At 38.3% G+C, this 26,468-nt stretch overlaps 1 protein-coding gene across 1 annotated transcript; it reads right to left on the bottom strand.

The window, feature by feature from the left end:
* Window positions 1-12,908: 12,908 nt before the first annotated feature.
* On the bottom strand, window positions 12,909-24,457 carry OTUD6B (OTU deubiquitinase 6B). The gene is made up of 7 exons (XM_086741002.1): window positions 24,302-24,457; window positions 21,729-21,883; window positions 19,724-19,819; window positions 17,987-18,299; window positions 16,379-16,440; window positions 15,608-15,714; window positions 12,909-15,070 (listed from the first exon to the last, which is right to left on the bottom strand). The coding sequence occupies exons 1-7, from the start codon at window positions 24,390-24,392 to the stop codon at window positions 14,986-14,988; spliced, it is 909 nt and encodes a 302-aa protein (XP_086597128.1). The 5' UTR covers window positions 24,393-24,457; the 3' UTR covers window positions 12,909-14,985.
* Window positions 24,458-26,468: the final 2,011 nt, after the last annotated feature.

The following is a 26,468-nucleotide window of genomic DNA, read 5'->3' as shown; positions in this document are numbered from 1 at the left end:
CCCAATCTGTGTACAGTAACTCAGAACACAGCGCCTCGCATGCCAGGTCCTTAAGAAGCCATGAAAATACATAAAAGAGAGACTGCTCATTCAAAGACGTCATCCACATGAGTCTGTAAATTTTATCCAAAGTTCTCACTACACAGATCCATATTCCCTGATTCCCAAGACACAGTTCATTTTAATTTGCATTAAAAATACAGAATAATTGAGATTACAACCCAACCCAATGCAGATACTTGCAAATTTTATGCAATCGTGTATATTTTATGCAATTGATTATGCAAGAAAGTAATTCCCTGTATGATCAGACTTGTACAGCCTGGACTCTGTCATTTGTACTTTTTGTCCTAATAGTTACCAGTCTATAATTACTGCAGAAAAATCTCTTCTAGGTGATCTTGAGCAATGCATTCTGTCTTTATGCCTCTGCTTCACATACTAATATATACTCCTGTTCTCTTCTGATGTGATTGCTAATGACCTCATTGATGAAGAAAATGCTGTCATTTTGCTGCTTTCTTACGTTATCGGCTGTTACTCAGATTAGACAATTTGACATTAGATAGTAGTAAATTCAGTAGTCTCAGTAAAGGCCTTATGACTTTAAAACATGATGCCTTTCTTGGGGTTCTAGAGAAATGATCTACATCATTGCACAACACAGTACATCTTGTTTTCCCTATAGGACTATGAAAATGGCACCAACTAGAGGGTGGAGAACAGCTGATAAAGATAGGATGACTTGCTTGGCATGGCTGCAAGCTGTTCCATCCTGCTTGAAGAAGTAGGGAGGAAGAATAAGACCTTCAGCCATGGTCCGCTAAAAAGAAATAGTCAATTCATTATCATTACGGAATCGTGCAAACCTTAATTAAATAATGTTTTTAAGATGTTTGAAAAGTTTGTTTGAAACGTGCTCATCAGGGCAAGAGAAATACACCACTGCTACTGGACAACAGTTGCAGAACTTCAGTTGTTTTTCAAAATAATCAATATCTGCCCTACACAGCTCCAAATCTTATTAAATTGTCACCCTCCTTTGTCATAGTGAGGAAGCACAGACAACCGAGATAATTCCATGCCAGTGCTCTCTCCTAAATACTTTAAAACCTGTATTTTTAAGATGTATCTCCGAAACAGAAACCATGACTTGATTATATGCAAATTTTTCAAATACGTTTTGGAAATTAATCAGGAAGACTGTGCCTTTCATTGCATATGCATTTAAAATTTTACAAATAAACTTCAAAAAAATCTTTTTTATAATTTTCTCAGCCTCATTTTCTGTAATCTCATAAACAATGGAAACTCAAAACCTACATCTTACTGAATTAAAAAAAAATGTTTAAGAGATTAAACTAATTCTTACAGCAGTTATGGAAAGATTTCTTCTGACCTCAGTGATTGCTTAATTGACTGTGGAGTGCTTTGTTAAATAAAAATGCACTTGAGCGTATGGCTGGATAGTTTGCTGATTCTGGTGCTTAGCAGTTGCTTTTGTTTAGCTCCTTATTTTCACAAATGATACAAATCATTTCTTTTGGTTTTTCCCCTCATAGTTCCTTTTCTATTGCTATTTTTGAAATCTAGACTTTTTAGCTCATGTTGATTCCACTTCCACTGGTTGACAATTCATTTCCATCCTCTTATGCAAGATTTCTACGTTCTAACTCTCAAACTCTATATAGGCATTTCCCTTCCACCCCATTAAAACCTGTCCCATGTGCTCAAATGTGCTGATGCAATTATTTACTGACTTTTTTTTCTATCACAGATTACTTTTGCACTTTCACAGTTTAGAATTACTTCCCTCAAATGAATCTTTCACTCAGAAATTTGGAATATTTATAAGTTAGACATTAGACAGAACAGTGAATAAAGTAAGGCATATGTAGCACAGATTTGTTGTTTCAAACTGTAATTACTTTTAGTTAATTTTGCCAAAGCTGAAATTGTAATAGGATTTCACTGGAGAGAGGGGAAGCTTTCTCCAAGATACAATAACTAAAAAAAAAAAAAAATCTTGCTTTAAAACACATCTTGGGACAATATCTACAGAAAACCTAGTTACCAGAATGAGAGGGAGAAACTTAGGTTAATTCAGAGAGTGTCTTTTCAGACTTCAAAGAAATCTAGTGTGCTTACTTATACATTTTGAATGAGAAACAAGACTAATTTTGCCAACATGTACTAACACCAATTTGTCACTTAAATCATCCTCTTGCAGAAATGTCCAGATGCAGTAAGGTGTCAGAATATTTGGAGCCTTACCAAGATACCCCTCACAGTTTGCACAGCAGTATAAAAGAAGTTCATAATTTCTCAGCCATTCTTTGTTCAAAGTTAAAAGATCATGCCAAAAAGTCTCCTTGGCTCCATCATGCAGTCAAAAGTCTTCAGAAATGTTTGCATTCCAGTGAGTGATTCTTTATTTTTAATCTCACCTATTTATGGAACTTTCATTTACTTATTCTTAAGCCTTACAAGTATCTACTATAGGACTAGTAGATGTCATAGGGTTACTTCAAAATAAGTAACTTTGGATCACAGGAAGAAGCTCACTAGGCACATCCTTAAATTCAAGTGTGTTGAGAATCCCACTGAAATTACTGACTAATTATGTACTTACATTTAGGAATATGTTTCATAGAATCATAGAATAGTTAGGGTTGGAAGGGACCTTCAAAGGTCATCTAGTCCAACCCCCCCCCGCAAGGAGCAGGGACATCCCTGACTAGATCAGGTTGCTCAGAGCCTCATCCAACCTGGTCTTGAACGTTTCCAGGGACGGGGCATCCACCACCTCTCTGGGCAACCTGTTCCAGTGGTCTACAACCCTCAGTGTAAAAATTTTTTTCCTAATATCCAATCTAAATCTATCTCCCTCTATTTTAAAACCATTACCCCTTGTCCTATCACAACAGGCCCTACTGAACAGTCTCTCCCCATCTTTCTTTTAGGCCCCCTTTAGGTACTATAAGACCTCTATAAGGTCTTCCTGGAGCCTCCTCTTCTCCAGGCTGATCAGCCCCAACTCTCTCAGCTTGTCCTCATAGGAAAGGTGCTCCAGCACTCTTGTCATCTTCATGGCCCTCCTCTGGACCTTCCCCAACTGGTCCATGTCCTCCTTATGTTGGGGGCTCCAGAACTGGACACAGTACTCCAGGTGGGGTCTCACCAGGGCAGAGTAGAGGGGGAGAATCACTTCCCTTGAGCTGCTGGCCATGCTCCTCTTGATGCAGCCCAGGATGTGGTTGGCCTTCTGGGCCACAAGAGCACATTGCCTGCTCATGTTGAGCTTCTCGTCGACCAGCACTCCCAAGTCCCTCTCCTCAGGGCTGCTCTCAATCCATTCTCTGCCCAGCCTGTATTTGTGCTTGAGATGGACCTGATCCATCATGTGCAGGACTTTGCAGTTTACCTTGTTGAACTTCATGAGATTGGCATGGGCCCACCTCTCCAGCCTGTCAAGGTCCCTCTGGATGGCATCCCTCCCTTCCAGCGTGTCGATGGCACCGCAAAGCTTGGTGTCATCAGCAAACTTGCTGAGGGTGCACTCTATCCCACTGTTTCCTGAATTAGCTTTGCGTTTGTAACATCATGATCCTTTCAAAAGGGTGAGAAATAAGAGACAACTGTAATTTCACAGGAGAAAGAAATGACATTAATGTTTAGGTTCTTAGCATCAAAGAAATTAACAATAATCTTGCTTCCACATTTAATCATCCATAAGAATAAAAACAAAGGCAGAGTATAAATACAGAATTTCTAAATATAAAGTAATTAATGGTTTCTCAATGTTTTCCATGAGGTACAAAAGCCTCTGTAAGTTTAAAGTTGTTCCAGAAAAAAAAAAAAAAAAAAAACAAAAAAAAAAAACTTCCAAACTTTTCAAATCTGATCTTTTTTCTTCATTTTTAAGAATTTATCTCTTTCTACATTAAGACATCGATACATCAAAATTTAAAAGCCATTTTCAAAACTGAGGGAAAGGAAGACTTATAATGAAAATGCTGAAAGACACTAGAAATAACACTTTATGTACATCCAAACATTTTCTACAACTTTAAAATTTGAACTCAAAGTTTCTAAACAAAAAATTGTTAATCACAATATCACATTACAACACATGGAAGAAGCCAGTTCAAAAAGCAATCATATATCAATTGTTTGTAGTTTACTCAATAAAACCCTGAATAATGTTTAAGCAATGTCATCTGCTTGATCTATCTGTTGCTGGAATTTAAACAGCCAAAACCACCACCGTTACAGAGTTGCAAGGAATAATTACGTATATGAATAGATTACTACTTTGGAATTAATTTTCTCTCCATCTGGTGTACATTTTATTTTGTCCACAAATGAGGTACTATCTTAGGAAACTAATTAAAAATTATTGTAAACAATACCAAAGAGAGCAATCAAATTGATCTACTGAGTGTATTCCTTGCTTGCTCTACGGCACAGAAACAGCAACAGTCCCTGACCACGCCGGGTAGGCACACAGCACTGTCCCTATAGGTAGCAGGTGTATATGTCAGCTTATTTTCATTTTCTCCTGCAAATAAGAGACATTGTGCATACTTTCTGAAGAAAAGCTGTAACACCCATATTTTAAAATTACTTTCCACAAATACTGCTGAATTCTTCTTCTGACAAACATCCTGTAAAGTGTAAGGTTTTTTTTCAAACAGTTTGGAAGGCACAAAGGCTTCCAAGGGCACAATTTAATGTCAAATTTTTTCTTCAAGACTAATATTTAAATGTAAAAATCCTTAGGACAGGAACCACTGTTATCTTCCATGTCATACGCAACACTGAGTGAGGAGTGGACAGTAATGTTGCTGCAGAAAACAAACCTTTTCCAAGACCACGCAAGTGACTTAGATTATTTTTCACTTAGGAAGAAGGAATTAATTCATTATTTGTACAGCAGTACAAATCCCTGTATTAACTGGGATTGGACTTCATGGAAAACTGCCACATGAATAAATAACTGAGAGACAGAAATTGAACTTCTGCATCGGACACTTCAGTGTCCATACTGCTTCATTTTTTGCTCATTCCCTGAATCTTTTGGGCTGCTCCAAGTAACTGAGCAAAGTTCAAAGGAGGGTTCACCTCAAAAGGCCAGGGCCAAAAGGCAGTATGGATAAGGTTACGTCAGTTCTATCGTTTTCTGCATATCCTGTCCTACTGTTTTTCCATCCTCACAAAACCCTAAAAATCCTCGTGCTGCACTTTAAAACATGCTTACATACCTTCACTTCCATCATATAACATGTTGCCCTGGTGAGCTGGAGAAGCAGGCCTCGATTTATTTCAGAAACTTTAAAATGAGAGAAGCATACAAAGAATAGCAGCGGTTTCCTAGAGCCTCAGGCACACAGCGCGGGGCCCAGCAGAGAGCCAAAGCCAACTGTGCCACTTGGTTTCACAGCCACAGGCTGACCTCCCATATACCCAGAGGCAGTTTTGATCCTGAATAGCCTAAGTCTAAGTAGACAGGATGGACAAACAAACAGTCAGAGTGGCAACACAGAAAGACCACGCGGACTCCTGGCAGTGGGCTGCAGGAGCCTTCTGCCCTGCCTTTCCCATCAAGGTCCAGCTACCTGATGCATCCAGCAGATTAGCAACTGCTCCCTTCAAAATTCAAGGTGCCGCTACTATTACTCCCTGTTCAACATTCAATTTAACATCTTTAAAAACTTAACCCCATTTCTATCCGTAGTTAACATACCAAGAGATTTCAATTGCCTGAGCAGAGGGTTACACTCGATGATCTCAGGAGAGCCCTTCCAACCAAGACGATTCTCCTGTTCTCCAGCTCCATGAAATGGATGACTTGCTGGTAATAACGAGGTAAGCACTATACAGATGCTGTAAACTGATCCTCAGGTTTCTCATTCTTTTTTAAACTGCATCTACAGAAATGTGAGCAGAAGCAACATCCAGCTGGGAAGTTGTTTAAGCTGTTGTGAAATCCAGCGGTTACTGTTAGCTGGGAGCAGTTCCACTTTCAAACAGCTCTTAAGAGATTTGGTTTTCCAAGGTGTTGACTGTCTTCAACCTTCATTTCTGTCCCCTATGTTGGGACCTAAAATGCATTCATATTTGACGTCTTGAGAATGCCTTATAAACCTATTAATTATAAAACAGAGTAAGGCCTTTGATTAGGCAGCTGTATAAGAAACCAAGAAAACATTAAGTCCTCCAATGAAATCCTTATCTAGGATCATCGTAACATAAACATCATAAACAACAGAGTTTTAAAATGCAAATACTCTGGACACTTTAAAATCCATTTACTTCTGAAGAAATATATGCTTATGCTGAACCAGATACGTTCAGGATTTTCTGTTTCTCAGTACTGCACATCCAAACGCTTCCTAGAGAATTACAACTCCATCTCAATTTCCCATCCCACACCTGCATGTAACCCAATTTTCTTTACTGTCGTACAATTCATCACATTACAGCAAACCATTTAACCTCTGTGACCTTATCTACCACAGCAGATCTGTGGCCTGTGTAACAAGCACAAAGATGCACCTGTGTTCAACTGATAGCATTGAAAGAGCAACCACTAATTCACAACACCTCATAAAGATTAGGTTTGTATAAGAGCACACCATTTACAACACAGTCATAAACAAAAAATAAGAGTTAACTGCCAATAGGTTATCAAACCAGCCCTTTGTTTTGAAGAGATTTTTCTTTTCCCATAGGCACTGGCATATAGAACGTACGTGCTAGTGCCCTTAAGTGACTGTGTAGCCATGACTAAAAAGCCAACTGTGTTCTGTTTGAAGTCTTTGACCAAGATATTTATCCAAGTTGTTACAGAATGTCAAACAACAATGACAAAAAAATTTAAAACCATATGGATTTTCTTTTCCTCCAAATTTTAGGTTTGCATTACTGTTTCTATTTTTTAAAATGAAATTGCTCATCTGACAAGCCCATTTTGCACAATGATACTACCAAAACTGTCCCGAAGGCCAAATTAAAAAGATATTGTTAGTTGATGAAATATAATTAGAGCATTTTATGCTAAAGTGCTTGAAAATATCATTATAAGTATAAATGCTGTACATTTAATCTAAATAATTATCTTCAAATGGAAAAGATAGATTAATACACAATTTAATTTTTCTGTTATTAAAAAGCTTCCCAGTTCCTGTCATCAGCGGGCTGACTTCCCTCAGATGAGAAAAGATAGCAAGAAAAACCCCTGAACAAAAATGTCCTCTCCCAAGCACTACAGACAGAAACATATTAAAAAACCTTTGACAAACAGTGAAGCGCTCTTGTTTGTTGCTTTGTTTCCATGAGTTATCAGAAGAATTTCAAGGCTGGAGGTATTTCTTAACCTAAAATCGTAGCACATTTAAATGCAGCTCTCCAGAAGAAATAAGAACCTGTGTATTTACTGTTACAAAATATCTAAAATATCTGTTTTGTTTGAACACATCTACAGCAAGGCCAATCATAGCTCAAATAAAGGAATTTCATACAGTCTTTTAGGACTTAAATAAATTATATATATATAATATAATATATATATTAAGCAGTAAATTATATATATATTTATATATATATATATAAAGCAGTAAAAAACCTGCTTGCCGCTTTATCTAGCTTAATTACCAAGCTTGGTTGCTTTTCACTGACTTCATTCTATCTAACCTGGTGAGGTAATTTTAGCTGGCATGGTGTAAATCATTGGCAAGATTAACAATACATATTAAGATGATGTATGTTTTATTGCTGCTCAGCTAAACATGTCAGCTAAAGTAATTATAGCTCTGAAGCTGCATTTATTTTTCCATAATGGGATCCTTTAAGTCACACACATTTGGAATGAGGCATATCCACAGTCCCTTTCAAGAGAAGTGTTTAACTGCATTACATCATTCAACACAGGGTTGAAAGTTCATTATTCAACACACAAATCATTTACTCCCCAAACTCCCTAACTTTAAGAGGATCTAGGGAAAAGCTAGGTTTATCAGAGCTGCAGAAAGTAAATATATAGGAACGTGTGTCTTGAGGACTGGATGGCTGAGGGAGATGGCAATGGAATTTAAGACCTTCTATTTCCAAGTCACTCTTTTCATTATGTATTCCATGAGTAATAATTGAGAGTTGTTACTGCAAACTATTTGACATTAGCTCCCTGGCCTGAATCCAGATACTCATGGATGAAGTCCAGATTTTTAAAAATCATCATACAGCTGGGACGCTTACTGGCAGTTGCAGCAGAGGCAGTAAGAACTGCACGTGCAGAGAAATCATTACCTACTCTGAGAGGGAGAAGTTCTTTCAAAAGAGGAGAAACGCTTATGAAATGAGTGATTTCTGTGTAATAATTGTTGTCATTTGGGTCCGAACAGACAGCAAGGTATCTGATAGCACTAAACAAAATCTGCCAGAAACGGCCTGTATTTGCTGGGACTGGCACCCTGTGACACAGAGAGACTCAGGGTGAATTCCAAAAGGCCAAGGCATCCGCTGAGCGAGAGAGCTAATGCTGTGTGACAAAGTACCTTACTGCTGTCCAGTCCAGTCTTACATAAACCTTCGTTTAATGAGGTGCAAGAAGTAGAAGATGCTTTAATGAGATGTGCAGCGGCTGCTAAAGCAGAGGGAGGTGTGATCATTAAAAGATCATTGGAAATACAAATGAAAAATAACAAACTGAAATTCAAGTGGAAAACAAAGAGTGCGTTGCTCACCGTCTGCTCAAATGTGGTAAGAAGACCTCTGTGCACGGGGTGTGTTCACAACCTCCGTGATAAACAGGTGAGAGCTCTGGGAGTCTCAAGTAAGGACTGAGGTCAAACAAGTGAAGTTCCTCAGTAACATGTCCAACAGTCCCCAGCCCCAGCAGAAAGAGACTACAGTCTATCACTGCCATGATGAACTATTTTTCAGTAAGATGATTTATCTGAAAAGTCCTGAGTATGATAGCTCATAGGAGAAATGCACTGCTAAGGATAAGAATGGAACGGAAGACTTGTCTAAAGGAATAAGCATCAGGTGAGTTAATCCTACTGAATACAACACACCATCATAAATAGACTGAATAACCAGAAATACCTTTAAAGCTCTTTTAGTTTGTCAGCTGGCACTATCAATCAATGATGAAGGGAGCAGAAAACCCCGAACATCTCCCTTGCTATAACCTAGAAGGCTGAACCTGAAGAAGCTATAAAACTTGGCTCAAACTGAGGAAATACTCAGTTAAAGAATTTCTGAGAAGTATGGTCTCTTTGAGGAGCCCAGCCACGGGAAAATGTTAATTAATTCGTACAGTGCTTTAATACATACTTTGTCAACTTTCATTTGAGAAGCAAGCAGGCAAGAAGTGTTTTACTGCTGAGATAATGTACTATTAAAACTGCTTTGTGATTTGCACTGAAACACTTATAGATAACAAAATCAAAGTACATCTAAAATCAGTCAGGTAGAAGACATTTTTATGTGTTAATCTCAGATATTCTGATCATCTTTTGGGTCTTAAATGGTCTGAGTTTGACAATTTCTAGCTCTCCAGTAACCTGTCACTCAGGCAGCAAGATTAATCTAGTAGAGCAAATGAGGATTAGCTGTCTCATTAAAATAGAACAATTATTTATTAGAAGCACGAGGAGACCATGTGCTCCTAAATTTTTGCAGAGCAAGATGAGCTTTAACTTAGCATACTGCATGGAGCATGTCTTTATTTCTTTATCCTTAAATTGCTTTTTAATTTGTAACAGTTGATGTAAACTGAAGCAGCAAAGCTGCTTAGTTATTAACTGTTGCAAACTTTTCTGTTGAAATAAAAAGAGGACCTTAGGTTAAGGAAATTACACCATGAGAAGAATGAATGCACTGTGGGTAACACACAACCCACCTGGGCAGCTCATGCTTCATTTCTGGAAAACAGGCTGCCAGCTGAGTTTGCCATCTCTCAGCTTGGCTACTGCTATAGCTGTTCCAGCCCTCATGTTCAGATTTTCTCTTGCCTCACCGATCTTAGCCTGGATACTTTCGTGTATTTCATTCAGGTATCCCCAGTTAGCAACAACTTTCCCTATTCTGGTTTTGGCTTTTTGTGCTCCAACCTTCTGCATACAGCTAAAAGAAAAATAGTTCTTTAGTTGCTACGCTGTCTTTTGTCCCTTCCTGCTTCCTAACCCAAGGGAGCCTTATTAAGACTTAACAACAAACTATTGCCTGGTTCTGCCTGCAGTTTTATTAATAATTTGAGTTTTATAGGATACGTATGTGTATAAGGAAGAATTATTCATTTAACATCTCCACATCCTTAGCTTCCTCGAAAGAGTATTCAGATAACATCCAGAATGCAATGATTAAAGTGCATTTTCACAACTTACATAATCATTTCCAGAAAAGATTTATTGCTCAAATATTTTCATAAGACATTATTCTTCAAAAGGAAAATAAAAATGAAGCTTGAAAAAATAAAACAGCATTATCTGGAAGATCCTTAAGTTTATCTCTGGACAAACACACCACCTTCAGACTCTTCATGTATCTAATCTCTTCTGATATCATGACAAAATATTTGCAGGACTGATGAAGTTCAGGGAGCCTTTGCAGAAAATGTAGCTCCCTAGGAACATATCTTATCTTGTTAGTATTTAAGCTAATGCACTCTAATTTTCTAGTTTGCAAAGAGGATAAATCTTTTCATCAACATCTTTGATGTATTTATTTAATCTGGAACATAGAAATTCTATCTGCTTATTCGGAATTTTAATTAAGATTTTTTTGTGTGTGAACAATTCTTTTTATGATATACCTGTTTATAACATACGAAGGCAATTGCTATGGATTTTTGTCGTATTCAAAAGTACGTATGCCATATGCCTCTTGTGATTAATCATAACCCATCTGCTCTTTTCATTAGTCTCTCAAAACAAAGGAACTGGTGGGTTAGTGTTCTTACCAGAGCCAAGAAATGCCCAGAAAATACCTTCCATATTTCAGATACTATTTTTAAGTCTGCTCAGCTACTTACATAGATTAAGTAATCAACGTGGGCTGCTTATCATTCATAAATACATCCCAGGAGATCAGCTGGGAAAGAGGAGGGCAGGTTGCATCTTAAGGACTGAAAATAAAAAGTTGTTGCACTTCCATGGCCTATGAAAGCTGATAGCCTGAAGCGTGGTCTTGTAGACTACCCAGATGAGACATTCTGACATCCACCCTCACCACAGCCTTCGGGGTGTCTCTGGGACATTCAGCATTCCCTCCTTTGGCATGCAGGCTGCTGCACCCCTGAAGATGTCACTTCTCCAAGGCATACCTGTGCCTTGTGTCTGATCTGGACTTCCCAGAACACGCATCACAACTCGTCTGCACTGCAGTCTCCCTACGAAAGAGACGCAGCTGCCTATCTCCGCTTACTCAACTGTCACATCAATGAACTTGTAAGCGGAAAGGTGGCTAGTGCCGGTGGTGGAGGAAGGCTGGAGAAATGGGCAAAATCCACAGCCCCAACAGCAACTGCAAGAGGTAGTGTCCCTGCTGCACCAGCCACCAGCACACATGGCTACAATAATTCTCACTTTTGTAATTCATAACAGCACTACACTTGGGGATAACACAGCAGAGGGGGGGGGCACCATCCCACAGCATCAGATCTGTCCAGTCACACTGCTGCCCGCACCTATTTCTTTCTCCTTGAGACAGAGCAGGAGCACAGGGAATGTGCTCTGCACAGACCCAAAATTTCAGCATTGCTTTTTTTCTGAAGCCTGTCACAGCTCCTGCTAAACTGCCTGTTAAAAAGATGAGACAGGAAGGACAGAGCATGGACAGGAGGCAAAAAGGACAGTGATAATTTTGCCCCAAGGCAAGTGGTTGTGAAACAAATTCCCCTCTTCATAGTGTTTTAGCTTTGGTACAATATTTTAATATATGCAAACACGACAGGTTATGAGATTTGTACAAATGTGCACAAGGAACATTACTGCTTTATTGCATTTTATATTATTTCTTTTTAAAAATCCTTAAAACCATGGGATATTTAAATAATTTATGAGAGTCCAGCATTCCCTGCTGCCGTCACCCGCCTCCCACCCACTTTCTGGGGCTGGCTGACTGCAGCCCAAGCTACTGGGGACACACAGAAGAGCAGAGAGTGGGTGCAGACTAAGTGAAGGGACAGGGATGAACACTTAAACATCGTGTGTGACTCGGGGAGAAGATTGGTCTCTTCTACGCCCTGACCTACCACGGCAAGGTGGCTTGCTCCATATCAACCCAGAGACGCCTTGGGACTTCAGGGCCTACACCTCTGTACCCATTGCTTTCTCAAAAACAAGTAGGTTCTTCCCTTTCAGAATATCGTACGCAATCTATGCAGACGACTAGACAGTTTCCCTCCCATTCATGTGAGCATTCCTACTCGCAAAAAAAATTACCTAACAGACCTAAAACAAATAGTGGCTGAAGAAACTGATGTCTATGAATTGCAGATGAAAGAAAGAAAAGCCACTTAAATACATGTACACTCAAACTAAGTACCGCTCTTCTGCAGAGAAAATGTAATCTGACAAAAAAAGCTAAATTCCGAAAAAAAACCTCTTTGTTTCACTTGATCATTTTTATGTACGGAGAAGTTCAACAGTATTTTCAAATAACAGCTTTTCAGAAGAGTTCAAGTTTAACTGCTAAAATGCTGAGGATAAATTTTGTTTAGAAACAACTTCATTTCATAAAGAGTCAAGCTTTGCCTACTTGAGTAGGAATACTGATTTGTTGGAGAATTCATACTACAGTTGGACCCTAAAGCAACAAAAATTAAATGAGTAAGCTTATTAATACTAGGAATTAAGCAGTGAACAATCTAAGCACAAAATAAAGAGCAACCACAATAAGACTTGCCACAAATAAAACAATTTATTACTTTTTGGCCAGTCCCATACAGTGTGAGCAAGGATCTTTCACTCACTATATTAAAACATTATTTCACTTTATACAAATTGTAAACATCTTCAATAGAACAAACTGTTGGTACACGCGTTCCACGATTCTGGCATCTTTTCTCTGTCAGTTAATCAAACAAGAGTGAAAACTCAATAAACCAAAGAACTTTCTTCACAAGGTATCTATAAAACGCAGCATGTGCACTTCATATCACATCAAGTCTAAGCAACACAGAGAACAGTATTTCTGATTATTATTTTTAGTGAATTCATAGTGGTACTGGGAATAGAGACACTTTTTCTTACTGTTGTATCCAATTTTTTGTTTGAAATTAAAAACATAGTTTTATACAATCAACTTAGTAAACCAAATTCTACAGTAAAGCAGCTGCTAGAAATACAGTTGTATTTGGTATACCGTATCAGATAAATAAGGACATAAAAACTCCTGATTTGGTTAATACTTTGTTTTCCTGCCAGGCACTAGTCTAAAGAAGTCATAATTCAAATTCTGCTTGTCCAAAACCTGCTATAATTGTCTGGGTTTTTTCCCTTACCCCTCTCTCAAAGTGCTTTAACTCAGACATAATCTGATCCATAAAGTGAACACTTATCTGCTCCTCCTTAAGTAAGAGTAGATTTTTCTCTCTAATTTATAAGTCCCAGGAATGTCAATCTGCTGGCTAGCTTTACTGAAGGACTAAAAGATGCACACTGTTAGCTCATAATCCTCAAATCAGGGCAAAGGTATTTAAACTTGACGTGAACTGCTTTTCTGCAAACCAACTCATCAGCACTAAAATACAGACAATTATCATGTTATTCATGAAGGCTCTTAAAAAAAAAAAAAATTGCATTACAACTTTGGTTTCAGTATGCTGCTAATCTTGGAGTCACGTTTACAGCGACTTAAAGGCTAAACATCTACATTTCTAATGTAAAAAGTCAAGCCATATTAAAAAACCCCACCTTTCAAGTGCCTGTGCATCATAAGGAGCAATGAAAATAAATTTAATTCTTCTGCAGATCACCTTTAAAGTTACTGACAAAACCCAAGGTGGTTATTTTTACACCTGTCTGCAACCAGCTTTTTAAAGCATCATAAAACATTACACTTCAGATCATGAAGTGCTTAGGTCAGCAAATCCATAAGTGATGAGTTCAGATGAGTTTTACTACCTGAAGTGAGGACATTGAGGAGCTTCCCATTTTTAAGATTTCTGTATCAATGAAATGCACAAATGAAAGGATGAACAGCACACTTGTATCAATGTTATGATGTATAATCATAAACAACAATGCTGTTCCTACAGATTCAGTACTAGGAAAAGCATCGAGTGTTCAGCTCCTACTATCAACTGCAAAAAAAAACCAACCAAAAAGAAAGTCAAGTCCTCAAACCTTGGTAAAAATCTGAGACAAAATTCTTTAAAATAAAAAGATTGTGCAATTCCTTCAGCCAAGTAAGATATTCTACTGCTGGATTTGCCTCCAGCTCTTCTCTGCCCAAGTAAAGAAGGGGATCCCTACTACAGCATTAAGCTAGGTCTTGACAGAACACAAGAAATACTGTAGAGGATATTCCATTAATCAAAATAAAATCAGTTATTTTTAAATGCCTTAACTCTACCACTACCAACAAAATCTTTCAGAATAATGTAACAGGAACATTCAGGTAACCTTAACTCTTCATCAGAAATTAAAACTAACCAAAACATATACTACTCAGCATTTTCACTCCAGTACAGGATGAAGCTCTACTAAAAAAATTTTCTGATCTACACAGCCACTACTTTAGAGAAAATCTTCTGAACATGATTAATATCAACACATTCAAAATAGTGTTGTGTGGCTTTAGTCTGGTTTGTTTTAAATCAAGAGCTGTTTCTGATCTATAGTCAAACCTTGTATGTCTGTTTTTCATTTTAAATCTGTTCCATTTAGTTTTACTTTCCAGTCTGTCTGGGAATTGTCTGAAGCCCAACACAGCAAGATGCAACTGTTTTCCATGTGGATTTAGGACTTCTGTATGCTAGCTACTATTTTCTGCAGCAGCATCTGTTAGAAGTTTTACAGAATTGTAATGTTCTCCTAATCCATAGGCATGTCTCATATACCTAAAAAAAAAAAAAGAGTTACAGAATTATTGTTCAGTTTAACTAAAAGTACACGTCATCTCAAACACTAACAGCACCGGAAGACAGCTTAAATAAATTCAAGTTTTATCACAGAAAACATATCGGGTCATTAAATAGGAGAGTATTAATAAAGATAGTTTTTAATTCTGGTGACTTCCAAGCACAGATTGACATAAACTTTGAAGAGAAAAATAAAGTTTCCTGCTGCATCTTATATAAATTTCACTATTATTTTGTAATTATCTAACAAGTAAAAGGACCTTGTAGCATTCAACAAAGCAGTGATTGAATAACACTTCAGACTGATTGTCAGTATTTTAAGAACTCTAATTACAATATCTTTAAACTAATTGTGTCAATCACAAGCATAATTTCTGATCTGCAAGATCATTATTCAAGCAGCGTTTCGACATCAGATACATAACAATATAAAAGAGTATATGAAAATCAAAGCAGAGCCCTCTGCTACAGAAATAAGTGCACTAATTTTAAGAAGGGATAAAATTACATACTTACACAAGTATTATTGGTTTGCCTGAATATTCTTCACCAACAATAATGGGAGGGGAATCCATTTGCACTACTTCAATAGGTGTTTGCAAAATGTGCGACAAAGCCCTTAGCTTTTAAACCACAAAAACAATTCAACAATAGGATTAAATCCATTGTAGGGAAGAAAGAGGAAGACATGGCATTTAGTTTTAGTAGACATGAGTTCGGGCATAACATTTCAAATACTGTTAGAAAATAAACTTTATTAAAATAAGCACAACTATTTTAACGTTTAAAACTGTAATTGAAAATGGGTTGCCTTAAATTAATCATTGTTTTGATGATACAACACAGGCAACATCAGGCTAGCTTCAGTAATTTGGTAACTACTCTTTCATAAAACAATAAATAAGACTAAAATAAATACGTTTGCTCAAGTTCTGGTTTACATTACAAAAATCCACTCCAGTCAGCTTTGCAACCACATAAGGCTACATAATAAAATGCTTTCTCCTTAGAAAGTCTTCTCCCTCTCATACTGTCAGTCTTTGCAATGATATTTAGAATTACTAGTTAATTAACATGTTGTCAAATACATCAGAACAGCAGCACACTATCAGAAAAGCTGCTAATTTGGGAAAACAATTTATGACAATAGGAAAAAGCTGTTGATAAACTATTTATGACTATGTTTCCTTATGCTTTCAGGTATTCTTTCTTAAGAAGCCCATTTTTTGAAGGTATATTCACCCACTTCGGAATTTCACAAATAAAAACTATCAATACAATACTTACTTCCAGCTGACCACCCCATGCAGCTGTATTCACTATATCATCACAGTATTTTTCAAATTCCTCTGTAGGGATAGAAAAAGACAACTTTTAGTACTTGTCTTATTTGAGAACATGCAACTGAGGAAAAATACTGATTGTACAATGAACAAGTAGAACCTGAAAGCTCCAAACAAATTACACATGAAAATATTTACATTCACTGAAGAGAAAGGAAAAGAAAAACACTAGAGGCAAAAAAAAACCCCATAATTGTTTTAGAAAGAAAAATCAGACTGAAAACAGGAATAAAAACAAGTATGGGAATATAAAGAAGCACAGGTTTGTATTTTAAACTTTTTATTCTGGGAACTGTTAACAGGAAGCATGAAATTGCATACAGTTTTCTTCCTGTTAAGATTCCGAGGGTGTTGTTTTGAGACTCTATAAAATAATGTGATAGCAAGTAGTGTGCTTAGTTCTTACACTAGCTAGGTGTCAGGTATGTTTATAAAATCTTGTAACTGTATGTAGTTGAACTGTTGCTTGTTTTTTACATTTCCAGAGTTTAAAAACAAGGCAGCTAATTTGAAGTATTTATTCCCAATAGTTCCTCTGTTATTAACTAAACAAAGCTTTTGCAGATCCTGTACTACAGAAACCAAGCTTTCAAATTTATAAATTGCAACCCTTTAGGCTTCTGAACTTTATGAATAGATGCTGACACAGAAACATTGGATTTTCTTAAGACTGCTCAGAATTTTTTCCATACATTTTGCTTATAACAGACTTAAGAGACATAAAACCACAACTCTCTGCTGCTTTGCAGAGCTTTCAGTTTTCTCTTGGGGCACATTTATCCTGTGACAATTATCTCTGTCAACATGGGAAAGGCACCTCCTACTTCACAATAGTCCCCAGTCACCAAATGAAATCCACAGCAAGAACCATTAAATGAAAGTAGCAGTAAGTTAAAAAAAAAAAAAAAAAAAAGTCACTTGTATGGTGTTCTAGACAGACAGTAAGAAATTAATAAACCATGTACTGTACCATTTACTCAGCTTACACCATTGCTCCACACTAAATGCCTTTATATTTTGTAGTTGAGTCTGTTTATAAGAAAGGGCTCTAAAAGACCTAGTGTAAGTAGTGAAAATAAAGGGTAGAATAAGAAAAAGCATCTATGTAAACTATTCTAAAACAGATTTGCATGAATTTCATACACATTTTTAACATCTTTTCTATATAAATTGAAAACACCAGTATGAAAATTGACAAAAAAAAACCATCCCTAACCTGTTAGACAAGTTGTTTATAATACAACTTAAATCACATCCCAAACATGATTAACATCTAGTAACATGCAAATTCTGATTTTTTTTTTTAAGGGGAATAATGTTTCCTAGATCCCTTTAAAAATAAAGAAAGAAATAAATTACAAAGGTTCAGGTGTACCAAGTTTCATAGCACACCATAATTCTGTGTTCCACAGAACACAGCTTAACCAACAAAGTAACAAACTTCAGGAACAAACATCACAACAGGTTAGTCCCAATTCGGTTGTAACTGAGACTGAGAATTATCAGAAATAGTTATAACAGTTTTTAAAATGTCTTATACCACAAGTCTTACCTCTGCTATACATCTCTCCAGTACTAGGGTTTGTAAGAAAGGGCAGGAAGTCATCAAAGTGACTTTGCATATACTTTGCTGTTTGGTTCCTCAGAGTTGCAACAGTCCAGGAATTCTGGCGATCCTTGAGCTGATCTTCAATAGCTCTGTACATGCAATGGCCATCCGAAGGGATCTGTTTAATCTCCAAGTGCCTTGCTGCCAACAGGGAGGCAAGTTTCTGACTTTCAAGATGTCTAGCACCGGTTAAATTTTCTATCTCAGCTTCAGCTATCCTTTCTTCTCTTTCTTTCTCCAAGGCAGCTTTTTTTTCCTTAGATTAAAAACAAGTAAGAATTAAATCAAATGTTAAAATTTAGAAGATGCCCATACAGTTCTTGGCTTAGTGCTTGCTTCTAACTCTTCAAATGTTTCCTCAGTACATTCATATCTGTGAAGTGTTCTCCCAAATCAGTACTAACAAATCTTAGAGATCTCCTAAACCCAAATTTTAGCAAATGGTACGTGACCAATGTATCCTAACTGCCTTTGACACCATAACCAAAATTATGTTACAGGAGAAATCTTAATTACATCAACATGCAAAATAACACTTTACAGCACCCAGACAAAGGCTATTATTTCTTCAGGATTCACCTGTTTCACCACATTGGCAAACAACTCAAACTTGGGAACTTTAATTAAACAACAGAAAATATTGCTCTTTCACAATAAGTGTGAGATCTACCACTTAGGCACATGATTGCATAATGGAGCTCATGTCATGAAACTGAAACTCCTTCAGGCTAGGTACTATACATCATAAAAGACTGCTCCTAACCTAGAGGACAGATAAGAATGCATACAGAGAATACTAGAGAGGACATAATAATATATAACCTAAAAATTACTTTTATAGAATGCTTTGTAAGTTTACCCTTAAGTTTACAAGAGAATAAGAATCAAAGTAAACAAGTAAATAAAGAAGGAAGCAGTATAGAGAATGATCTTTCCACTTTCATACTTAAAATTCACCATAAATCAAGACCAGACTGGTTTAGGTGACCTTGGTATAGGAAAACTAGACTACAGAGTTTCTAGTTCGCCTAGACATGGTGCGATGAATGAAGAACATCCTTTTATCATGTTTGTTACAAGGCAGTTCCGCAGCAGTGATCATGTAACAGGGGATGGACCCCGCAGTGCTCCTCTGGCCCCGAACCAACATTCATGCAGGTACAAGAAGAATGTTAATCCATCGCAGTTTAACAACTGAAGTCTAACAAGATTTAACCCTAATGGCCTGGACACCATGTAGTGGTTCTTAACAACTCAAAATTTACAAGAATTTCAGTATCAATGTTCTTTTGTTAAATATGTAAAGTTCTACTTCTCACATATTTTCCACGTAGTATTTTACATTATTTTAATTCAATTATTTGATTTCTATATTAATATTTTTAGTGAAATTCTTTTAAAATCAATTGCTTTATATAATTTGTTTTTTCTGGCTCCCATCTCCTGACCTATTCTGATTCTCAGCTCATGGCTGAGGGTAAAAAAGTACAACTATTTATAAAATGCTTACATATCTCTAGGTAGCGGCTTTACAGATTTTCAAGGCACCCAGTAGGTACAGGATCAATATTGAATTAGCCAGGGAATATCTCCTGCAAGATTGTTTAACTTTGGATATTACAGTTAAAGTGAATATAACTTCAATCAAATATTTGTAAAATTTTAAATGTTAAGTCATACCCGCCTCTTCTGCGCTTTTGATATTCGAGGTTGCTGAATCTGTTGCTCTCCTCCTTCAAGCTCTAAATTTGCAACACCATCAGCTATAGAATCTGTCTAAAAAGGAAAAAAAAAAGTTAAATGTTCTTATTAGTATAAATGATAACAGAGATGTGCATCTCCTGAAAGTTTTAAGTTCTGTTTCTAAGTAACTCCACGATATACTTACGAAGTTTAACCACAAAGATCTGTGTATAGCACAGAACCCGTCAAAGACAAAAGTAAAGCATTTCACATCCCAAACCACTGTCATGTATTTTATTACTTTTTCTGTAGTCTCAATAAAGAAACAGTTATGAACTGCGCATGTCAAGTTTAATGTATATGTTCGCTTACAAGCTTCCACACTGAAGTGTGAACACGGCTTACTGGCTGAAAGGGAAAGTTTTCCTCACCATACCAGCTGACCGAAGCACCCAAACAGTCATTATCAAGTCCTGTGACAATTACAGCAGGAGAATGCTCCACTTTCCATACCAAAGCATAACCAGCAGTTGGAGAAGACAGGGAGTTGACACTTCCCAAGAAAAATGACAAAGCTAACTCCATAACAGTATGAACTAGATGCCACTCTTGGAAACACAGACATGTTTCAATCTAAATTAAAAAGCTGAGAAGTTAAAGAAACCATACATCTCAAAACAAAATCTTCTCAGGCAAAGCTATGTCCATGGCAAGGATTTTAGCTTGAAAGGTCCTCCATCGTAAGGTTTTGACAGCTCATTTACCAAAATGAAACACTTGAAACTAATCTAAGATACAGGTAAACAGAAGCATTATGTTTAATGCTTATGCATTAATCATCTGCTAGGCATCTGATTAAAAATTACCATGGAAGACTGTTATAGGGTTGTAACTCTTGCAATTGAAAACTTTTTTTCCACAAGAATTCTCAGCAGATGCTTCTCAATCAAGTCTGTTTCCCTAAAAGTCACTCAGAAATGTTTTCACTCTTGTTTTAGGTCACTAATCAGAAAACACCTAGTCCGGAAAGCGTCAGGCAGATGGGTTTTCATTTCTTTCTTTACAAGATTTAAATAGTCAAAAGACGCACATTGTTAGGGAAACACTTTGGGAGATGTATGAGCATGAAGCATTAGCATCATTCACAGATAACTGTATTGCACCAATTCAGCCATAAGGCCTACTCCTGTTTAGATAGGAGAAAGTATATGCACAGGCCTACTTGCACAAACAGTCCTTAAATTCAGGTGCACAACAAAAATAAGAGTTCTTTTCAGTACTGGATATACACAATTAAGTCTATGGATTGCAAATTCACTATGACAGGAGCTTCCAACACTTTACTTATTAAGTGCTAAAACACAGGTGAACTTTTGTATGGCACACAAGTATTTAATAGTATATCTAGTTTATTCAGGTGGTCGTATTTCCCACAGATAAATCTGAATAATGCTAAGCTTCTGTTAAAAATTAAGTGGTTTGCCATCAAACAGCAAACTGGAGGTATTAAAGTATGTAGGTATGTTGCCAATGTGGCAGAACAGCAGCATTTAAGAAGACAATTCTCATCATCACAGAAAGTGGCTCCTTACACAAAGGTCAGTTACAATGTTGACAGAATTGCAAGACAAACACTCTGCATCAGTCAAATGCCTACTGAAAGCCAAGAAGACTCTAGTAGTCTGTGCAAGATAATTAGAGTGACAATATAACAGGAACTAAAAAAAAAAAAAAAATAAAAGAAAGACAACTGAGCTACTAACACAGCCTTCACAGCAAAACTAAATACTGCTCAACAACAACAAAAAGCCTCACTGTTAAATGCCCCTTCTAGTAATGCCCATCCACATGGGCAGCTGAATCATTCCAAAGACGAAAAGAGTTACTAATACTGCAAGGAAAAGGAAAAATACTGAAGTGTTACTTCATTATAATTTTTAAGTTAAAGAAGCCCTAACACAAATTGTATCTGCACAACTTCAGCTAAAGTAAAGGCACCTACCTTATTCTGCTCAGGTGAAGCTTCCTTCAGCTGCTTTAATTCTTCCTTGTGTTTTTGTTCAAGCTCTGCCTCTAGTTTGGCAACTTCATCAGCCAACTGTTTTCGTCTCTTTTTATCATTCTTGGGAACAGCATTTTTCATTCCTTGAATTTTTGCTGTTAGAGAGGTAGAGTAATACAAAATTACCTCTAAATATAATACTCTACAGTCATTGTAAAATAGAGAACTGCAAGTCATATAGAAAAAAATTTACAAATATCAACATATCAGCATGTTTTTATAGCTTAGCTATAAGACTGCCCATTACAATCAACACATTTTAAAGCAGCTATATTTTTCTTAAAAGATGCAAACGTTACATCAGAAGAAGAGAAAAACTTGTGCCAGGTTACTACTATAAATACTTATGAGCTTGATCAACACAGCAAACCTCAGCCTGTTTCCTTCCAAAATATTATTTGGGTGTTGAGATCTCAAATCCTGTCACAGGAAAGATGTGTGAATTTTTAATTACACAAGCAGTAGATTAAAAGTAAAAATAGAGTTTACCTCTCCTTAAAACAAAGTTTCTAAAAGCAAAATGTATACTCAAGAAGGAAAAAAAAAAAAAAAAAAAAAAAAAATCGCTCAACTTGCTTAAATTCCCTAAGTACTTTTAGGCTGTAAGTCAAGGCTCCATTTTGCAAATCATAGAATAGTTTGGTTAGAAAGGATGTCCAGAGATCATGTAGTTAAACCTCCTGCTCAAAGCAAGGCTGAATTCAAAGCTGTATCATGTTATGTTACTTCAGATTGATCTGAAATTTATTCAGATGACTGCAAAGTCCCAGAGATGAATATTCTGCAGCCTTTCTGGTCAGTTTTTTTTTTTCCAATGTTTAACCATTCTCATTATGAAATTATTTTCCCTCCCATGAAGATTTCTCTTGTTATCACTTTCAGCCATTGTCTCTAGTCCATTCTCTGTATTCTACTTTGAAGAGTCTGGCTCCATCCATTAGGCAGTAGAAACTACAACCAGAGTCCCCACAGTCTTCTCTTCTCCAGGCTGAACAAACACAGCTTCCACAGCCTGTGCTCTTACATGAACACACCCTGCTAGCCCTCACCACTTCTGTATTCACCATTTCAGAGTTAGAGCACCAATTATTCAACACTCTGCTCGCTTTTCATCATCTGTACATTTCCCTGTCCTTCACCCTTGACTGACACAATTGAGCTGAAGATGATGGCAACGATAATGGAACTTTTCAAGAGGAGGCAGCACGGATGCTCACACTGAAAGATTTACGCTAAGCATTCAGCCTCACAGATGAATCAGCCGAGTTTGACAGAAAAGCAGTTGAGCTCACAAAAAATAACATAATGAGGGAGAAGGAAATCTGGGACTTAAGCAGCACACAAAAATGCACAAGGAGAGTATATGGGAGGTGCTGGAGACAAGGATCATCAGCTGGAAGAGACGCTAGATTTTCAGATGCTGAGATGTGCCTTATGTTAATTATAACAAACTGTTTTGCTGCCTGTCAAACAGTTAATCATTGCACTTATCAGGAAACAACGCTTGATACCTACCCCTCTTTTCAACTTCAACCAAATTTGAGGGAGGAAACGACATCTCAAAATAGTAAGTTCCTATACATTTAATGACAATATGTAGCCTGACAAAAGGATGTAGACATCAAGAAAAAAATTTTTACAATGAAGGTGGTGGAACATGTTGCCCAGAGAGGTGGTGGATGCCCCATCCCTGGAAACATTCAAGGCCAGGTTGGAGGGGGCTCTGAGCAACCTGATCTGGTTGGAGATCCTGCTGGTCCCTGCTCCTTGCAGGGGGGTTGGACTTTAAAGGTCCCTTCCAACCCTCTAAAACTCAACAGAATCCAGCTAACAGAATTAATTATATTAATCTACTGTAGTAGGGTAGGTAAAATGTGGCTCATGAACAGTTCACACATAGCACTGTAACACCACACAGGTCTTCTGCTATAGATACTTTACCTGGACAGAACGTGCAGGCTCATTTCAGACCAACTGCACTTTGAACGAAGAAACGTAGCTGCCTGGGCAGCAAGGACTTTTTCATAGGAAAAAAAAAGAATTCATGCAGGCTTTTTCATCGAAAATACCTTGCAAAACCACACTTTTTAAACTTAAAAACAAAGTGACAAAACGCTAACACAGCGTCAAGCGTTACGTGATGGATCTCAGGCACCGTTAGGCTGCCAAGGCCACAGTGAGGGAAGCCCGGGGGTCCGCCTGCGCGACAAGAACCACGCCTGGCAGCAAAGCGTGGCTTGGACACCTCTGACAGGACGCCGCGTTCCCACCACCGACCTCCCCTTGGGAGGGCAGCCCACGGGTGCGCGCTCCTTTCCCAAAACGCTGCGGTGGCGTCCCGGTGCTGTGCGGGGCTTCCGCGGAGCGTTCCGCAGGGGACGGCCGGGAGCGGGGGGGGTATCTCCCCGTCATCTCCCCGGGCGAGGCGGGCGCCGGGGGGCGCTGATCTCCCCTCCCCCACCCCCGAGCCTTCCCGCCCGCACGCCCTCGGCCGCGCCCGCGGCGCCTCTCACCCTGCAGCTCCCGCTTCTCCTTGCGCTGCCGCTTCGCCAGCTGCTGCAGGGGCCCGCCGGCCTCCAGCTCCTCATCCCCGCAGTCCTCCATGGGCGCCCGCAGGCCCCCGCCCGCGGGACGCCCTCACCCCGCCGCGCCGCACCGGCGCCCGTGACCCCCGACCCCGGCGGCAGGCGGGAGCTCGCCGCGTTTCCGGTAGCGCCGCCCCGCCCAGGGCAGCCGCCGCTCGGCTGCGTCTCGGTCGGGAAGAGAGGAAGCGGCCCGGCGTCCCTTTCCTTCCCCTCCCCACGGGGCCTCCCCGTGTGCTGCCCGCTGAGAGTAGTTAGTATCCGTGTGGCCGCCCCGCCGGCGGGAGCGGGCGGCCTCTTCTCCCGCTGCCAAGCCCGCGCGTTCCGGGCCGTCAGCTCGGGTCGTAGCAGGGAAGGGAGGCCTTTTTTCCGTTCTCGGGTTGTGTTTCTGTCCCCTGATAAAAAATAACCGCGGAGCTACTTACTCCGGTCGCCTGGCCGGTCCAATGTTACTCGTGGACGGGCCCTCGCTACGAAAAAAATCGTATTTTTAGCTCAACTAGGGGAAAATCCTGTTAAACAGAAAGGCTGGACGTGAGAGGAGATACAGTTGGTTTTTTTCACGATTTGTCACGTTAAGGAAGAAAAGTATTCAGCCTGTTCATTTTTTGTGCAAAATACAGAGTGCCCTGTGTGTGCAAGTTTTTTACCTGAACTTAACTCAAAGCCAAAAAATCCCCCAAAAGAAAAAAAAAAAAACCACTCCCAGTTTTCCAAGTTGTGATGTTCCTGATTAATGTGTCGTCACCACTGTGAAATTGTGGCTGGTAAAGTGTTACATTTTTATTTCAGTGAAATCCTGGTTGGGGTGAAATCCTCACCTCCAAGTGGGAACTACAAATTTTTGTTGAGTGCCAGTGTGTGGTGAGGTGCTTTTCTGTTCAGTGCAGTCACTAACAGTTTGTGGAACACTCACTTCATCTGAGCAAAATACATAAACTTTAGTATTTTAATTGGGTTTAAAATTATTCAAATTGAGCAAAAATGTTCGTAATGGAAACAGTAAGTTCGTGCTTAACTGTTATGGCATTGCTATTCTTTTACATTTTTATCAACAGAACCTCTGCAAGAAGTACGGCATCAAGCTCAAAGAAAGAGAGCAGATCTAAAGCAGAATAGTAAGATGATGGATCAAACTCTTGCTGTACAGAACCACCCAATTTTTAGATATCCTTTACAATTCTGTTGAAATAATTTTCAGATTTTTATATCCGTACCTGGAAATATATTTTACCCTTACCTTCACCTGTTTTTTTCCAGCTTGTTAGGATAAAACAGATCACAGACCAGCTAGGGAAAAAAAAAGTCTCATCCAAAAAGAATGAGAGGGAGGCGTTTTCCTGGCTTTTAGCCAGGAAAGTAAGTTAGCACCAGAAATTACTAGGGTGGGCCTGTAAATATTTCTGTATACTACCAGAAAATCTGGAATAAGGACAAATCCAGGTTAAATTTGCCTTGACTAATATATAAATGTGCTCTGTATCAGTTTGTCAATGACATATTTGTCCACGTATGTATGTAGGTATGAATATGCTGACATTTAATACATGTTCTTAAAAATGCTCTGTATTTAAAAATAATAAATACTGGTTTATACCTTCTGCTTTTTAAAGTTCTTTTAGAACTTTACAAAATTGCAGCAAAGAAAAAAAAAATCATCTTTTTACTACAACAAGACACTGTAATTAGATATTCAGACATAAGACCCAATCCATCCTTCAACCAGGCTGGGCTCTCCTGTGTTTTGGGGGACTACAGGCTTAAATCTCTCAGAAAAAAAAAGGGAGCAGAGGCTTCTTCCCTCCACTGCAACTGTCCCCAGTCAAAGGGAAGACATCCAGTGAGGTCCCTGTAGTGACTCCTGTTTTTAGTGCAGACTTCTGCCATATCTTTAGCAGTAATCCAAAAGAGAATATAGAATAAATACCAATGACCAAATGAATGAATACCCAAGGTGACCAAACGTGAAGCTAAGTGATGATGAAGGTAAGTTGATTAAAGTGATCTTATGATATGCTAGCCTCATTTGAACAACACATATCTTAATACACTCAAAGTTGCACAGGAATGTGCACTCAAAGTTGCACAGGAATGGAGG

This window comes from Chlamydotis macqueenii, chromosome 2, assembly GCF_036417535.1.
Source record: "Chlamydotis macqueenii isolate bChlMac1 chromosome 2, bChlMac1.mat, whole genome shotgun sequence".
Lineage (NCBI taxonomy): Eukaryota > Metazoa > Chordata > Aves > Otidiformes > Otididae > Chlamydotis > Chlamydotis macqueenii.
The sequence above is the reverse complement of the archived record's forward strand: the minus strand, read 5'-3'. Positions and strand labels throughout refer to the sequence as shown.

Coding starts and splice junctions, on each gene's coding strand:
- OTUD6B (XM_086741002.1), bottom strand. CDS start 24,392: ATGGAGGACTGCGGGGATGAGGAGCTGGAGGCCGGCGGGCCCCTGCAG. Junction 15,715..16,378: donor CATGGGGTGGTCAGCTGGAA/GTAAGTATTGTA, acceptor GTGGTTTAAAAG/CTAAGGGCTTTGTCGCACAT. Junction 15,071..15,607: donor GGCAAACCAATAATACTTGT/GTAAGTATGTAA, acceptor TTTTTTTTTTAG/GTATATGAGACATGCCTATG.